Consider the following 17,248-nt stretch of genomic DNA (forward strand, 5'->3'; position numbering starts at 1 on the left):
CCTATGTGTCATGGAAGGCTAAGTTGTTTTAAATTGTCTATCTAATTTTAGTGTATATATTGATAAGTATATAAGACTGTAAAAGTAACTGTGATAGGTTTTAGGGTTGAGTTGACGCATGTCAAGAGACATAAATTATTACATAGAATACTACAATTATAACATCATACTATTTTTAGAATACTAAATATACTTTTAAAATTTGAGTTAGTATCCGGTCACAATATCAATATGCGACCGAGATAATGCCAATATCCAATCATAAAAGTCATATCTAATCGAGATAGCCGATGGTATTTCGCGGACAACCGCTAGTATTGACGGCATACCTAAAAATTTAGTTTCTTCCATGATTATTGGTGGCCACTCAGACATTACACAGTGTCCACCCAGATATCGGATGGTTACTAACCGGTATCTACCGATAACCACCATTATTGGCGGCGATGTTGCTGTTGGAATAATAAAAAAGTACAAAAAATCACAAAAAAACAATGAAAAATCAAAAGCACAATTCTCAATGAGTTGTTTTAAATTGTCTATCTAATTTTAGTGTATAAAATGATAAGCATATAAGACTGTAAAAGTAGCTGCGATAGGTTTTAAGGTGGGGTTAACGCATGTCAAGAGACATAAATTATTACAGCAAATACTACAATTATAACATCATACTATTTTTAGAATACTACGTATACTTTTAAAATTTGAGTTAGCATCCGGTCACAATATCAATATGCGACTGAGATAATGCCAACATCCAATCATAAAACTAGTATCTAATCGAGATAGCCGATGGTATTTGGCGGACAACCACTAGTATTGGCGGCATACCTAAAAATTTAGTTTCTTCCATGATTATTGGTGGCCACCCAGACATTACACAGTGTCCACCCAGATACCGGATGGTTACCGACTGGTATCTACCGGTAACCACCATTATTGGCGGCCATGTTGCTGCTGGAATAATAAAAAATACAAAAAATCACAAAAAAGCAATGAAAAATCAAAAGCACAATTCTCAATTAGGGAATCGATTCTGTTTAATTCAAGAGCGGTGCACTATATTGCGACCCTCCCCAATCATTCAAATTTGTCCTCCCATGGCCGAAGAAAGGCGAAGATCCGCCGACAATATTGCGGAGGCGATCGTTGCAGCTTCGGGATGAGGTCACACAACCGGTATCCAACCATGATACCAACCGGTATCCACTATAAATACAGGCCGATCACCGCCAATATATGGTGGCACCACGACCGCCTGAACAACGTATCAGGAAAAAAAAATGACAAACAGTTTGGTTGGAAAAAAACTACAAGTAGACCAGCAAAAAAGGAAAAAAAAAAAAAAAAAAACTCGTCAGATTCTCAGTTCTCCTTCATAAGAACAAAGTCATTCCTTGCATGACCAGCCACAACAAGTCCTCCATGTCGCCACTGCAATGAAAGGGGAGATCTGAAGATCTCCCTCTGTGTCGTCCTACCGAGGAGGACGCATGTCATCAGCCTGTGTAGATCTGAGAAGCTCCACACCAAATCTGAGAGAGAAGCTGTGACGAAGAAGGAGATAGTGGTGGCTCATGGTGATCGGACGTCGACGTCGTGAAGGAATGGGAGATGGAGCTTTGCATTGATGAAGGGGAGAAAGAGAGAAAGAAAGAGACAAACATAAAGAGAAAGGCAGAGAAAGAGAGAACAAAAACGAAGAAAGAGAAGTGGAGTATCACAAACAACAAAATCCCTAGACTCTATGTGAGAATAAGGCTATAATAGTCAGTACAATGCATTCTTTATTCTGAGTTGTGACATTAAATGTGAGAGTTTCAGGGTCCGTTTAGTTCGCTGATTCGAGTTTTTAATTCGAGTTGAGATGTGATTTTATGTGATAGCTTTTTACTGTAGCAAAAAAGTTAGATGTGATTGTTTGTGAGAGCTTTTTACTGTAGCAAAACTCGAATTCTAAACTCGAATCAGCGAAATGAACGGGACCTGAGTTATCCGACATAAATCGAGCCACATGGAAAAGCGAAAAAAAAGGTCTAATCAAACAAGTTGTATCCATTTGAAAAAATTAGGAGTTGAAATGCGATATTTTTTAAAAATTTTAAAATATAATAAAAAAATTAAATATGATATATTTTTAGAAGTTTTAATTATAAAAATTTATAATTAAAAATTTAAATAAAATGCTTATTAACTTTTTTTTTTTTTTTTTGCTTTATCGTTAAAGTTAATAAATTACGAAGTATGACATACCAGACACTATTTATATGTACACAAATGGTAGCAAATAATTATCAAATTAAATTTGATAAATATTATATTTTCAAATATTTAAAATAAATAATAGTAAAAGGATGCGTAAATTTTTATTTAGACTAGTTAAAAGATCTTTTGACACTTGAATTTTTTATTTATGTAAAAAGTTTTTTTTATCACGTAAATTTCTAATTTATTATTATTTATTTTAAATAATTTTAAAACCCACTCTTTACTTTAATTATTTAAATACGTTGTTTACTTCATTTTTCTTTTAATATATCAAAAATTGAACTGAGTACATGCCGCTAAAAAAAGATTGAATTAGAAGTAAAATTCGGGTTGGGCCTGCTCATTCCTAAAACGGAGGTTGGTCCAGTCTTGTCTTAAAGTCTAAAAAGCGTAGACCTGACCCTATCCGGATTGAAATTTTATAAAACATTTTTTAAAAATATATTTTAAAAAAGGGTGTTTGGACATTACTCGGCCCGGTATAAATAAATTTTTAGGTTTTAAATCTCAGTCTGATCTGAAAAATTAAGACCCACTAATAATGACGGGCTTCAGACCGACCTGTTTAGCTTGACTCAAACTTCCAGTTTCATATTGAAAATTGTTGCTGACGTTCCCATTTGATAACTAGATGAACTTATTCAGACCTCATTCATTTTACCGATTCGAGTTTAAAATTTAAATTTTGCTGTCTTAAAGGCCCATTTAGTTTACTGATTTGAGTTGAGACGTGACTTTATGTGAACTTTTTACTGTAATAAAAAAGTTAGATGTGACTATTTCTTAGAGTTTTTTACTGTAAAAAAACTCAAATTTTAAACTTGACTCGGTAAAATGAGCGAGGCCTATAAAATTTTCAGAAACAGTTACATTTAATTTTTTTATTATAATAAAAAACTCTCATATAAAATCATATATCAATTCAAATTAAAAACTTAAATCAGTCAACTCAGTTATCATCCTCGTAACCGATCCGAACGTGGGGTCCACACTACGTAAACACCAGACAGCCGATATTTGCCACGTCATCACTGAGCCCACAGCATCGTCAACGATTCCATCGTTCGATGATCGATCAAAGCTTTCTTTTCAGAGAAACAGAAAAGCAGAGAGAGAGAGAGAGAGAGAGAGAGAGAGAGAGAGAGAGATTTTTGTGGGCAGTTTTTGTCGAGGCGAAAGAAAAGAAAAGAAAATATCTATCTCCGTCTTGTTTGTTCGACATGTCCGTACGACTGAACCCAAATCTCAGACCTCTGATGCCCGGACCCACAACCTCACGTGATCGGTCACGTGACTTCTCCTCCACCGAAACCTCTCGGACATTCCTCGTCCTCTGCTCCAATCCCAAATCGTCATCGCCGTCGTCTCTGGTCTGCTCGCGTAAATTCGAGAGGTTCGGAGGCGCAAATTGGGCAATCGCAGTTCGCCCCAATGCTTGGAACCAACAAGAGGGATCGTCTCTGCAGGAGCTCGACGAGTCGCCGGCGTCGGTGGAGCTTACACCCGTCTCCTCCGAGACCCAATTCGATCGCCTCATCGCCGACGCTCACCAACTCGACGAATCCCTCATTTTTCTCTGGTAACTTTTCCTTCCCATTTATGGCTTTTTTTTTAAATTGACTGATGAGATGTTGGGTCCCTCTTTGGTGGGTGTTTCTTGTTTGCTGTTTGGTTGCCTGGAAAACTGTTAGAGAGGAAAAAAAAAAGAGAGGAAAAATGAAGAAATAGAAACTTTTTTATTTTAACGCGGTTTTTTTTTTCCTGGTTTATTTTGCTTGGAAATGTTAGCTCAGGATTTAGTAAATTTTGCTTTGTTGGAATTTTTGTGTGTGGAAAGTTTTAGAAATAGTAATGTCTTTCGTTCTTGTTTGGTCATTAGTGATTATTTTAGTTCTAGTTTCTGTGCTTTGCAAAGCTTATCTATCCCATTTTCTTCAAGATGAATATTTGATAAAAAATGGGATTTTAAAGTGGGGATTAATTGTGTATGTCTTTAGGATGGCAAGCTGGTGCAGAAAGTGTATATATTTGAAACCCAAATTGGAAAAGCTGGCAGCCGATTACTATCCAAGGTTTGTGTACTTTTTTGGTTTCTTTCTCTTATTATTGAGAATTCACTTTCTTATTTACCTCCAAGTTTTCTTCAGTAATAGTTGGTGTACTGTATTTTTGTTAAAGTATAAAATTATTGTTGGTCACATCCTAACAGCTTAACATAGTATCAGAGCGGAAGGTCCTGAGTTCAAACTTCCGTAATTGCACTCTTTATCCTTATTTAAAATTGTCATGTATTGGGTTTTTAATATATCTCGAGCTTAAATATTCACGTGTTGGGCTTTTTAATTAATTTATCTACACGATTGCCCATTGGCCAGTCCACACGTGAGGAGGAGTGTTAAAATATAAAATTATTGTTCGTCCACATCTTAACAGCTTAAGCTTTTGGGATGATTGATAAACTAACAATTTTGAGCTCCCTGCATCCATTGCATTAACTATTTTGTCTTATTTCAATTTGTATTCATTTGGTTTTTGTTTGGCAAATCAATGACAAGCCATTTTTGAAGACCCCACGTTCCGCAACTGGGTGGTTCAATCCTAGCTTTTCTGGAAATTCGCAGTGAAAGAACAGTAGAACAGTGAAATTCACAGTAAATGTTTTTAAGTGTTTGACAGGATTTCTAAGAGTCCTGTCCCTCTCCCAACTCAGTGATCACAGACCACCGAGCAACCCGTAAATTCCCTCCTTAACCAGCTACTCGACCTTTCTTTTTATGCCCCAATTTTCCTTGGCCACTAGTCAGATCCTCTTCTATCTTCTAATCGCTTCTAACTGTCTAACAACCTGCCTGACAACTTCATACAAGCACTCAATCTCATATTCGAGCTAACTAACCAAGCAAAGTAACGAACTGGAGCCTGTCACTGGACTACTTAAACACTATCATTTTGTGATGATGCTTCATTCTCCAAATGGTGTTTTCCCTTATGAATCCTAAGCTCAGAACCATCAAGTTTGGTGTTCCATATGCCATAGAAGTCCTAAGAAAGTAAGACTAACATGAAGTTGAAGAAAAGTAGAAGAATTGATATTTACTTCTGTACCGTTCTACTGTTTAATGTGGACTTTGGCCACCATGTGCAATGCACTTCGTGCCCCATGACTTCATTAGTCATATCTCTCTTATAATGTTGTGTAAATAGACCATGCCAAATAACAATGAAATCTTTCTCTGGTCTGTTTCCTATTGATCTAAAAAATCTGTAAATGTTGAGTTCTGTTGCATTGAATTCCTGTAGCTTTCTCTGTTGTAATTCCTTCCCAAGTTCTTTTGTTGTTCCTAAATATGATAAGAACAATCCCAAAAACTAAAAGAATGTAAAGGTTGCGGAGGACTGAGGACAACATGTTGCAAGTGTCAACTGTATATAAATCCCTGAGCAATAATGACTGCCAACATCTTCTGAGCAAAATGACTTTGCCGTGCATTATAAGGATATCCCTCTTTCGTTGAGGATGAGAATATATATGATGGTGTTTTAGCTGGTTTTTAACTCTAATTAAGAATCAAATTGATTTCATGTAGATTGCGGTTCTACTGTGTTGATGTTAACATGGTTCCACATAAGCTTGTTGCTCGTGCTGGTGTCACTGTAAGTGATTTTTGTTTTGAACCAACTACTTTATTAATAATCAATACAAGGATTTTCTAATAAATATAAGATAAGAACATATTAAGCAGGTAAATTGCAATGCCACTATCTGTGTCAACATTTCAGAAATAGCTAGTTTAACGTAATTTGATTATTTCAAGCGCATTTGCTGACGATCTTTGGAAACAATATATGACTTTACTGGTGAATCGATTACTTTTATGACATGTTTTATCTATAATTTCTCAATGACAATAGCTGACATGCAGCAATGGAATTTTCATAAAACTTCTTTATCCCATTGCTTGTTCCAATGTGCACAATGTTATTCACTATTGTATCTTTTTCATGCATGTGTACCATGGGCTTGGAAATCTGTGCAGAAAATGCCAACTATACAGGTAAGTTCCACATCATTATTATGTCTTTGGGAGCTTGGATTATTCTCTCTAGTCTATTTTTCCTAGTTGATTCATTAGAAGCTCTGCATAAGAAAGATTATCTATTTTACAGCTCTGGAAGGACGGCAAGAAACAAGCTGAGGTTATCGGTGGACACAAAGCGTATTTAGTAATTAATGAAGTTCGTGAAATGATTGAAAAAGAGTGTGCAGTGTAAATTTCGGTATGCTAGGAAAGTTATTTTCACAGTTTCATTAGCTGAAATCTTTTTTTTTTTTTTCTTTTTTTTAATATATATATATACTTTTCAAAGTAGAAATATAGAGGTAGACCTCTCCTTCCACCAACGTTTCTCATGCTTTGATGTTCAAGTCAAATAGTCACTTTGTTAGAGCGACACCAATCTATCTCCCCCACCTTTATTTTTTTTATTTTTTTTATTTTTTGTGCTGAGACTCAATAATTGCATAAAATCTCACCTCTTATGCATATAGAAAATTAGTGTAAATGCTGAATTGCAAATTGGAATAAACTTGGATATTAGTATTATGAAAGGGCCTTTGGATATGAAATTTTTGAGAATTGTTTTATTAGTTTGTGATGGTGTGGACATTGTTTACTTATATTTGGATTCGTTAGTGTAAACTTGTATAGGAATCAGAGGGGTGGTTCTTGACTTGCCGATTCTAGTTGGCAAAGGACAAAAAGATTAGGTGATGATTTCAATGTCCCAAAGCAACGACCAAAAGGATAATTGGCCTTGAGGTCAATTTTCATCTCTTAGTGGCACCAGCAATTAAGTTGTCGTTGTCTAATTAATCAAGGGTTTTTCTTTATGGGCACACTTGATAAGAATGGATTATCAAATACTTGTTTTTTTCTTTCTCAACAAATTTCTGCTCTGAATATTGTCCATGATTGTGTCGAGGAGTCTGCTCTTGAATTGAACAGGCCCCTCCAATACTCTGAAGATGGAGAAACGCCGAGCATGGTGGTCGTCTTCGTCCCGCCAAAGGGAGTGTGGTCGTTTTCAATCTTGCCAAACAGAGAGAGAAAATAGAGCAGGGGCATAGGGAGGTTTTGTTGACTAACCAATCTAGCACTAACCACTAATGGTAGCGTTCGTCAATTTATTTTAATTTTTTTAACAAAATCACACAAATGTCATATGATAGTACCAGACTTGTACGGTGTTATATTATATCATTTGATGGGACGAAAAACTTGCGGCGTAACTAAACAACATTAGAACTCGTAGCACAATTATTGGTTGGCAGACCAAAACATGGACTTTCTTATGTAGACGGCAATTTGCAAGAGATAACGTCACATCTCCCCTTCTTCTGTCTAATTGCCTAAACTTTGTTAGCTTATGCGCCTAATCTTATCACTTTAGCAAAACCGACTTTGGTTTAGTCTAGTGTGTTTAGTAAAGATACATTATAAAGAAAAAAAAAAAAATCAAAATACAAAGTCATTGGCCGGTCCATGTTGTTAAAAGCAAAAAATTGTTAATCCAACATTGCCTAAAATTCAAGGAGTTCGTTGCATGTATTTTTTCTAAGATAAATATTACAACACCTTATTCGTTATTAGAAGAATATAAAGTATGTATTACTCGCTATTATTATAAATATTATTATTATTGTTATTATTATTATTTATTTTATTTTATTTTATTTACAATATGAGATCGGAGTCACATTCTCTCCCAAACCTAAACCCCAAATAGTCGTACATTTTACTTTTATCGAAAATAGTAGAAAATAGGTCAATATGAAAAGCTTAAAAAAGTATATAGGTCAATTTTTAGTTATAGAAATTAATATGCCATAACTTGTCAAGTTATGGTTTATAACCAGATAAGTTATGGACAAACTTATCAAGTTATGGTTCATAGCCAGACAAGTTATGGACAAAAACCGTGAATTATGGATAATAACTTGTCAAGTTATGGTTCATAACCAGACAAGTTATGGATAAAAACAGTAATTTAACATATTTATTAACTTATGTAAATTATTGGCCTATTAATTTTAATTCATCTCAAGTCTTAACCTATTTTTCTCTTTCTCCCTACTTTTATTATGTCTCAATATTATTGTTGAGTATTATGGCCCAGTAGACTTTTTAGAAAAAAAAAAAAAATTTGGGGGAGAGAATTTAAACTCTCAAACTCAACAATAAAAGGTTTAACGTTAGAATTAGACTACAGCCAATACACATAATTTATTATTACCTTAAAAAATACATATTACCAATACTACGAATATACTTATACGTGACTTCCTTAAAAAATTTTCTCAAAAAAAAAAAAAAAAATCCTTAAAAAAAGAATATACATACTCAATACTACTATTATTTCCGGGAGATGTCCCAATGTATTGAACGCAAAAACAATGAAAATAGTTTCCATAATTCCAAAATCCTCGGAAATATAAACTTTTAGTAACAGAATCCCTTTGCATCTCCTACACGTATGTATGTTCGTTCTCATATAGAAAATAGAGAAATTAAAAAACAAAACAGGAAAGAAGAAGAAAAGAAAGAACTTTAAAGTCCAAAAGCCAAACATTATCTCTCTCTTAAAAAAAAAACATTGCCTTATTTAGTTATTTTTATTTTTTACCTTATCTACGTGTTTCACAAAATGCATACTTTTTTTTTCTTTTTTGAGGAAGCACAAAATGCAGGAAACTTACTTTTTTTTTTCTTTCCCTTTTTGCTTAGTTAGAACAAAACAGATTTTCCCTTTCAGGAAAAAAAAAATGTTACCTTCCAAGAAAAAAATTAATTTTCCCTTATTTTATTACCATACTGACCTGTTTCACAAAATGCAAACTTCCTTTTTTTTTTTTTTCTTCGAGGAAGCACCTAATGCAAAACTTCTAAAAACAGGGAAACTCATTTTTTCCCTTCGCTTAGGAAAAAAAAAAAAAAGATTACTAATAAATACTGTACTATACCCATGCACGTAGCCTCTCGACCGTCCATCAACATCCATCTCAAAAACGACGGTCCTGATTCACTACCCGTTCCTCCGAAAAAAGAAAAAAAAGTAAACCGTTTATTAAGAATCTCAGGCCCCACCCACGCGATCTCATCCCCCTCCTTCATTTCTTTCTTCTCTCTCTCTCTCTCTCTCTCTCTCTCTCTCTCTGTGCAAAACAAGAAAAAGGGTAAAAAAAAAAGAAAAGAAAAAGAATTCTCTCTCTTGGTGTTCTTTCCTTTTTGTAAATAATAATGTTGATACATTATTTTTCTTTTAACCAGAGATTTTTCGATCGAATTGAAGGATCATTAATTATTATTATTATATAAGCTTTGAGCCTCCCATATTAATCACCGTCTTCATCCACAAACAATTCGTCGTTTTCACTCGCGCAGAATAAAAAAAAAAAAAAAGTTTCAGCTTCGATTCCACGCCGGAACTCGGCTGTAATACGACTCGTCGTTTAGCCGTTTGATGATTTCATCTATGTATATGTGTATGTATATCTTATATATGTTTTTGCCGAACTTTCAAGTTATCATTTTCTTTTTTTGGGAATTTCTCTCTGTTATTTTCGCAATTATGATCGGTTCGGAGTAGTTGTTCGTGTGAAGTATCGGTTTTTTGGTTATAAGATTAGGAATTTGTTGTCCGGTGGTTGAATTTTTTGCGGATTAATTGTTGTTGTGTGTTTGGTTGCTGAGAAAATAATAATTATTGGTATTGATAAAGTAGACAATAATTGCGTTAAGAAAAAGTAGAACATAATTGACATGTTGAGTTTGAATTTTTTTTAGCAGTATTGAAAGTTCTTTAATTTTGTTTTACAGAGATGTTGGATTTGATTGGTAGAAACTAGACTGCGAGAAATATGAAATTTATTAGGGTTTGATCTTAGAATTCCTTTTGTTACTTAACGATTTTCCATTATTTTTACCTTTTTTTTTTTAGGATAAAACTAGAGCTTTGACAGGGCCACTGGGAGTAAAAATATGGAACCCAATGGGAGTTTAGAGGACAGTTTACAGACCGAAATCGAATCGATTCTGCGAGAGCATCGAAATCAGAGTGTTATGGATCGAGAGAGGGATCTAAATATTTATAGGAGTGGCAGTGCCCCTCCTACAGTTGAGGGATCGTTAAGTGCTGTTGGTAGTCTTTTCGGAAACTCGGACGTTAAAGAGATTAATACTAATAGTAGGGGTTTTAACAATGGGGGTTTATCGGAAGATGAGATTAGATCACACCCTGCTTATCTCTCTTACTATTATTCACATGATAACATGAACCCGCGATTACCCCCGCCATTGTTGTCAAAAGAGGATTGGCGCATTGCGCAGAGATTTCAGGCTGGTGGGTCTTCGTTTGGGGAAATTGGGGACTGGAGGAAGAAGGGGATTGAGGACGGCGAAAGTTCGTCGCTTTTCTCAATGCAGCCAGGGCTTTCTGTGCAGCAGGCGGAGGATGATTTGATGGAACTGAGGAATGCTAGTGGAAGTAATCACTCCTGGCAGACTTCTTCTGGGTGGACAGATCGAGGCTTGAACAGTTCGATTGGCTTGTCAAGCAATGGGCTTGGTGCAAGGAGGAAGAGTTTTGCGGATATACTACAGGTGATTGTTGCAGTTTGTCTTGATTTCCTATTAGTTTTATAGCTCTGGATGAAGTTTTATTTATGTAGTTTTATGACCCTCTTCAACATTTTCATTGAGTTTGGTTCTTTTTCTTTTTCAGTTTATGTAATTTTCCATCTTGATGATTTTCTTTAAGGTTGTTTCGATCCACGACACGTGATAAATCCAGTTTGTTTTTTCATGTACATGAAAATTAAAGTTAGCTGTATTCAAATATAGATTTGTTTTTTCATGAGAATTATAGTACATACCTTTTGATTTGCTTCCAAGATATAATCCACTGGTTCTTGATCCCTAAGCAGGATTCATACATTTTGACTTCCTTGGTTTTTACCTTCTACAGTTAAGAGTGATAAATTTGTTATTTGGTCCAACATGGCAACATGCATGACCTTGATGAATTGTTAGCTACCATGTTTTTCTTTTTCCTATAAGGTTTTCGTGTTATGCTGATGACCAACATTTGTAGGAAGGACTTGATCGACCTGCTTCCATGTCCAGCTTCTTGTCACGCCCATCAAGTTGTAGTGATTTTGGTGATGGAGTGGAACTCTTGGAGGGCTTGCCTAATGGAAGAGGTCCCAGTGGTCTTGCTGGAGTTCAGAGCCATGGCACTGCATCTCCTTATGCTTTTTCATCTGCAACGGGCTCCTCACTGTCTAGGAGCACAACCCCTGAACTAAAGCTAGTTGGCAGATCACCTAATTCTGGCCTTCCTCCTGTGGGAAGCCGAGTTTTCCCAATCGAGCAAAATAATGGTCGTGGCTTGAGTGTCCAAAATGGTCATTCTTCTGGAATGAATGAGCTCACTGAGATTGCAGCTAATCTATCTGGTTTAAGTCTGTCAGAAGTTAGAAATAGAGATGTGAATAGTCATGTGCAGTCTCAGCTTCATCTGAACTTTGACAATAAGTCTGATTTTCTGTTCAAAAATGGCCATCAACAAAATCTGCAGCAGGAACTCATGAACGCCAATGCTGAAAATCTCTCTCGTCCAGGCATTTATGTTGATTTAGCTAGGAAAAATGGGATTGTGACAAACCTTAATGCTTCTAAGACGAATTGCACTATGCAAGTCAACCTTCCTACAAGGACTTCTTCCTCTGCCAATCTGTATGGTTCTTCAGGATTTGGAAGTTTGGAAGGACCAAATGCATATAATCAAAATGCAACCACTTTCGGATTTGAGTTCATGCCTGGTGCTTTTCCTACCAACCAGAAGCGAAATTCAGCTATTGACAATCATTTTGACGCAGGTAGTTTTGTTGTTTCTTCACTTTTATCAAATTAACTATCATAGAAACATAAGTCTAGCATTGAAGCTTTATTCTTTCCTTGTTTTCTTTTTCTTTTTCCTCATGTGTGTCTGTCTATCTCATGGTCGCTTGGGTTTTGAGGAGATTCAGGTTTGGCTTCTACTCAAAATGGACAAAATATCAATAGCTTATCTGATCTGCATTCCCCGATTATCGATCCGCGTTATCTTCAGTTCTTGCAAAGAAGTCCTGAATATGCTGCACGTACTGCAACTACTCTGAATGACCCTTCTCTGGTTAAAAATCAATTTGCCACTTCACATGGAGACTTGGAGGGGATTCAGAAAGCATACCTTGAGGTTTTACTGGCTCAACAAAGAGAACGCTTAGAGCTGTCCCTTCTAGGTAAATCTGGTGGTTTTAGTCATGATAATTACGCTATTGGTCCTATTGGATCGCATGGGCTTGGAACACCATATGTGGGAAATACTATGGGCAATTTGGTTCTTCCTACTGTTAGATCTGGTAGTCCAATGTTCCAAAATGAGAGAATTTCTCATAATAATTTGATGATGAGAAATTCAATGGGGCGATCTGTTGGCTCTTGGAACTCGGATATTGGCAATAATTTAGAGGGGAGGATCGTCTCGTCCTTATTGGATGAGTTCAAGAACAATAAGACTAAGTCTTTTGACCTTTCTGACATTGTTGATCATGTAGTTGAATTCAGGTATGTTGTGCTTTCTTTGGTTTCTTTCCTCTTTTAAAGTTGTCTTAGATTTTGAGTTTATTTCCTTCATTCGTAATTTGCAGTACGGATCAGTATGGCAGTCGTTTTATCCAGCAGAAATTAGAAACTTCCACAACAGAAGAAAAGACCAAGATATTCCCTGAGATGATTCCACATGCACGTAACTTGATGACAGATGTCTTTGGAAATTATGTCATACAGAAAGTATGGGCTTTTTCATAACAGAAATACTCTAAAATTCTCTTATTTGTTCATCCAGAACTATTATTAAATTATGTTCTTGAAATTGCAGTTTTTCGAGCATGGTACTGAAAGTCAAAGAAAGGAATTAGCCAACCAACTTTCTGGCCATGTTTTGCCTCTGAGCCTTCAAATGTATGGTTGCAGAGTGATTCAGAAGGTGATTTCTGACCTTATTCGTTTCTTTTCTTTTCTTTTCCTAGTAACTTAATTGCATGGTTTTTGGGGGTATTTTAGAATGGTCTGAAGGGTACCGTGTTGAGGTAGGGAAGGTACAGGGTTACCTGTAACCTACTCTTTACGTCAATTTTTGAACTGGGAAAAAAAAGGAAAAAGTACAATCAAGGGTTAATTAGTTTTGGGGCGGATGGAAAAAAATAAAAAGATGGAGAAATTAAGTACTATCTTGTGTATGCAAAAAATCTAGGACAGAAATTTATCTATAATTCTCTGAAGTTAATGCCCTTTTTAAGATCTTATAAAATAAGAGACATGCTGCTCTTCCCTGATCTCCAACAATTTAGCAAAATTACCACAAACAATGAACGAACTCAGAGAATCTTTTTAAGAGCGGCATGTTCCTAGGATTATATCCAACTGGGTACGTAAAGTACAGGCATTTGTTTGCCAGACGCTTCCTTCCAACTTCTTCAAAGACTTATATGTACAACAATTCTTTTAAGTAATCTCCAACTCATGCTTGCAACTTTGTTCCTTCTCATATGGTGATTAGATATTCTATTTTCCTCGCTTTCAGAAAGAAAAGGCGTGAGAAAAAGATTTTTCAATCAAATTTTCTTGTGTAAATTGTTGCAACATTGTATGAATAAGCAAAGCCAATGTTTTCAGATTTATTACATATGTAGAACGTGTTTCTTTCTAGGACAGATGTATGTTCGTGTGATATGTCACAAGTTTCTTTGACCATGAACATGTCATAATGCTTTAACGTTTGCCACAGGCCTTGGAGGTGGTTGACATGGATCAGCAGACGCAAATGGTCGCAGAGCTTGATGGTTCAGTTATGAAATGTGTACGTGATCAGAATGGCAATCATGTTATTCAAAAATGTATAGAGTGTGTCCCTCAAGATCGTATACAGTTTATTATCTCATCCTTTTATGGTCAAGTTTTTACTCTTTCCACCCATCCTTATGGCTGCCGTGTTATTCAGGTAAGTAATAGCTTTTCATATTGCTTCAATTTGTTGGGGAATATGGGTGTGTTTTCTATTTCCTGATTTTGTTCTTTTTGGCAACAGAGGGTCCTGGAACATTGTGATAACCCGAATACACAGCAAATTATCATGGATGAAATCATGCAATCTGTTTGCACTCTTGCACAAGACCAATATGGGAATTATGTAATTCAGGTATTCACAAATACCTTTATCTCTTATTTAAAGCATAATCTGCAGGTTGGTACGGGAACTGAACTTCTTTTACTTGACCATAGCCACGTCCAAAGGAAATATAGTTAGTTCACCTAATGTGAAATTCAGTGTCAGTATATCAACATTTTAATTTAATTTAGGCTGTGGATGGATAAAGGCTCGCCTTTATGATTCGAGTCATGATCCTCTTTTCCAAGCTGTAAGAAGTAGAGTTAAAAATTTGAAATAAAACATTGTTTAAATTACATGATAAACTTTGCTGGTACCTTCTTTGTAATGCAACTGGAAGCATCCCATTTGTTTCCTCAATTAGTCAACTACTTCCCTGGTCTTTTAAGAAAACATATTTCAAAAGAAGATTTCTCTAATTTTGTTTTTTGTTATTGTTTTTGTTTTTTGTTTTGTTGTGTTTTGTTTTTTTTTCTTTTTCGTTTTTTTCCCGTTGGCCATGTTTTACCCTCAACCCTTAATCATGTTTCTGATTCCGTACTTTTCTTTGATAGCATGTACTTGAACATGGAAAGCCGCATGAGAGGTCTGCAATTATATGCAAACTTGCAGGACAAATTGTACGGATGAGTCAGCAAAAGTTTGCGTCTAATGTCGTGGAAAAGTGCTTAACTTTTGGCAGCCCTGAGGAGCGCCAACTTTTGGTGAACGAGATGCTGGGTTCGACTGAGGAAAATGAGCCTTTACAGGTAGGCTGCACCATACACTATCTTTTAACTTAATAGCAGTTCTACAGTCTAAAGTCACTCTATTTTCTGGCATCCTCTATACATTTTGTTGTAGCATCTATCCCTTACTACTACGGGATCTTAAATTACAGTTTTGTAACCTTAATTGGGGTCGCAATGTGTTTGCTTGTGTTTGCAATGTTTCTTTGCATCTACTAGGTATATGTATATTGCCCCAATGTGCAGCGTGATGGTTTTTTGTCTCCGAACTTTAAGTCATCATATTCAGTCACAGACTTGCTAATATCAAATTTTTCAGGCCATGATGAAGGATCCATTTGGAAACTACGTTGTTCAAAAAGTTCTTGAGACCTGCAATGATGAGAGTCTGGAGTTGCTTCTTTCTCGCATTAAGGTTCATCTGAATACCCTGAAGAGGTACACCTATGGAAAGCACATAGTTTCTCGTGTCGAGAAACTCATCGCAACTGGAGGTGAGGAGAGCCTATATTTTACTTCGCAGAATTTACATTCTCTTTTTTCTTTATCAGTTTTACCAAGTCTTGATCTAACTCGGAAGTTCTACTATTCATCTTTGCAGAAAGGCGCATAAGTTTGGCATCCGCTACTTCGTCCTGAACCATCTCAACTTTGACCAAGCAAGGCATTTTAAATCTTGCCACCACCAGTTAAGCATCCACCGTTTTGTACAGCTAACATCATGGATGGCAACTTTTATCAAGTTTTTGGAGTATCATTTACAGATATTGGTGGTTGTAAATAAACACTTATCTATAGGTCTGCCTGAAATAACGTCTCTATCTCTTCTGTTTACTGTATATAAGGCTCAGTTATAATCCGACACCGAAGATTTCACAGAAAAGGGTCATTTTTAGGCCGTCAGAAGAACAGGCGAGCAAGTATTGTCTGCCCTTCTTAGAGTACATGTTCAAGGTTCATAGTCTGAAGAGCTAAAAAGTGTAAATGGTTAACTTTATATTGCTAAGAGGGTAGAGTTGGTCGTCGGGAGGGATTTTTGACTTTGGAGTATATATATACATATATATACAAGTGTAAATACTAAAAATTGTATGATGCAGATTTATGTTATTATATGCCAGTTTTTTCCCCTTTTATTATGTTGCTTCTTCCTTTGTAGTTATGGTGTAATTACTTCCGTTACATTACATAAAATTTATGGCCAGTTTTATAAACAAGGACGATAATACAAAAACACTTACAAGTTTAGCAACACGCTAAAAGCAACCTGATGAAACAAAAGGGTCACGATTCTCATAATTGAACTAAATAATGCTCCATTTGTTTTAAGGATTCTGGCCCGATTTAAGATCATGATTTTTGATTCGTTATAGTATTTTTCTCTCACAAAAAATTTAAATTTCAAAAATTAGAATTATAAGTTATGGTTCTGAACTCATAAATCAAACGTTGATGTGGGGCTCAAAAGTCAAGACCTCAGTTGTTTTGAAGCTGTGTCGTTTTATTGAGTTGTAATTTGCATCGTAACCTTATTTTCTAATCTAAGGTTGTTTGACATATGTTACTTCTTCCCCTTCGTTTGTGAGTTCCTTAATAACCATATTGACTATCTACCCCTTTCGTTTGAGCTGCTTGTTCATTTTAATCTTTGGCTCTTCTTCATTTAGCTTCTTGTTTCTACTTAAAAATGTATTTTGTTATCTCCTTATACATTGCTACTTGTGTCGATGAGAATTTATAGTCCCAAGACTAATAAGGATTTTTCTGCATACCCTCCTCGAACTTGATCACAGATGTCAGGATTATACTCTAAAATTAGAGTTTACAACCCAGGATCAGTTATCACCTTTTCAAGAATTGGAATCCACCTATTTGATTTAGTACTATTTCATTTTTACCCATAAGAATTGGAGTCTTCTGACCTTGTTTTTTTTTTTTTTTTTTTTTTTTTTTTTTTAAAAAATTTTTTTTTAATTTTTTAT

The 17,248-nt window shown here is 35.5% G+C and overlaps 2 protein-coding genes across 3 annotated transcripts; both read left to right on the top strand.

Annotated features, from left to right (window-relative positions):
- Positions 1 to 3,374: 3,374 nt before the first annotated feature.
- Positions 3,375 to 6,876, top strand: LOC21396221 (thioredoxin-like 3-2, chloroplastic). 2 transcript variants are annotated; one of them, XM_024175944.1, is made up of 5 exons: positions 3,375 to 3,847; positions 4,266 to 4,340; positions 5,856 to 5,922; positions 6,306 to 6,323; positions 6,436 to 6,876. In XM_024175944.1, the coding sequence occupies exons 1-5, from the start codon at positions 3,489 to 3,491 to the stop codon at positions 6,538 to 6,540; spliced, it is 624 nt and encodes a 207-aa protein (XP_024031712.1). In that variant the 5' UTR covers positions 3,375 to 3,488; the 3' UTR covers positions 6,541 to 6,876. The 2 variants fall into 2 exon arrangements, with proteins under 2 accessions (XP_024031712.1, XP_024031713.1); XM_024175945.1 differs by lacking the exon at positions 5,856 to 5,922.
- Positions 6,877 to 9,529: 2,653 nt separating this feature from the next.
- LOC21396222 (pumilio homolog 4) lies at positions 9,530 to 16,374 on the top strand. Its single transcript, XM_010113908.2, has 11 exons — positions 9,530 to 9,811; positions 10,267 to 10,928; positions 11,419 to 12,205; positions 12,356 to 12,935; positions 13,019 to 13,160; positions 13,249 to 13,356; positions 14,158 to 14,370; positions 14,458 to 14,568; positions 15,093 to 15,287; positions 15,586 to 15,760; positions 15,868 to 16,374. The coding sequence occupies exons 2-11, from the start codon at positions 10,308 to 10,310 to the stop codon at positions 15,903 to 15,905; spliced, it is 2,970 nt and encodes a 989-aa protein (XP_010112210.1). The 5' UTR covers positions 9,530 to 9,811; positions 10,267 to 10,307; the 3' UTR covers positions 15,906 to 16,374.
- Positions 16,375 to 17,248: the final 874 nt, after the last annotated feature.

Source organism: Morus notabilis, unplaced genomic scaffold (assembly GCF_000414095.1).
Source record: "Morus notabilis unplaced genomic scaffold, ASM41409v2 Scaffold48, whole genome shotgun sequence".
Taxonomy (NCBI): Eukaryota; Viridiplantae; Streptophyta; class Magnoliopsida; order Rosales; family Moraceae; genus Morus; species Morus notabilis.

What these genes read in the sequence shown, in the direction of transcription:
- LOC21396221 (XM_024175944.1), top strand. Translation starts at nt 3,489, where the DNA reads ATGTCCGTACGACTGAACCCAAATCTCAGACCTCTGATGCCCGGACCC. An exon ending in GAATCCCTCATTTTTCTCTG is followed by an intron (nt 3,848 to 4,265) that starts GTAACTTTTCCT and finishes GTATGTCTTTAG; the next exon opens with GATGGCAAGCTGGTGCAGAA. An exon ending in GCAGCCGATTACTATCCAAG is followed by an intron (nt 4,341 to 5,855) that starts GTTTGTGTACTT and finishes GATTTCATGTAG; the next exon opens with ATTGCGGTTCTACTGTGTTG.
- LOC21396222 (XM_010113908.2), top strand. Translation starts at nt 10,308, where the DNA reads ATGGAACCCAATGGGAGTTTAGAGGACAGTTTACAGACCGAAATCGAA. An exon ending in GATCATGTAGTTGAATTCAG is followed by an intron (nt 12,936 to 13,018) that starts GTATGTTGTGCT and finishes CGTAATTTGCAG; the next exon opens with TACGGATCAGTATGGCAGTC. An exon ending in ATGGCTGCCGTGTTATTCAG is followed by an intron (nt 14,371 to 14,457) that starts GTAAGTAATAGC and finishes TTTTGGCAACAG; the next exon opens with AGGGTCCTGGAACATTGTGA.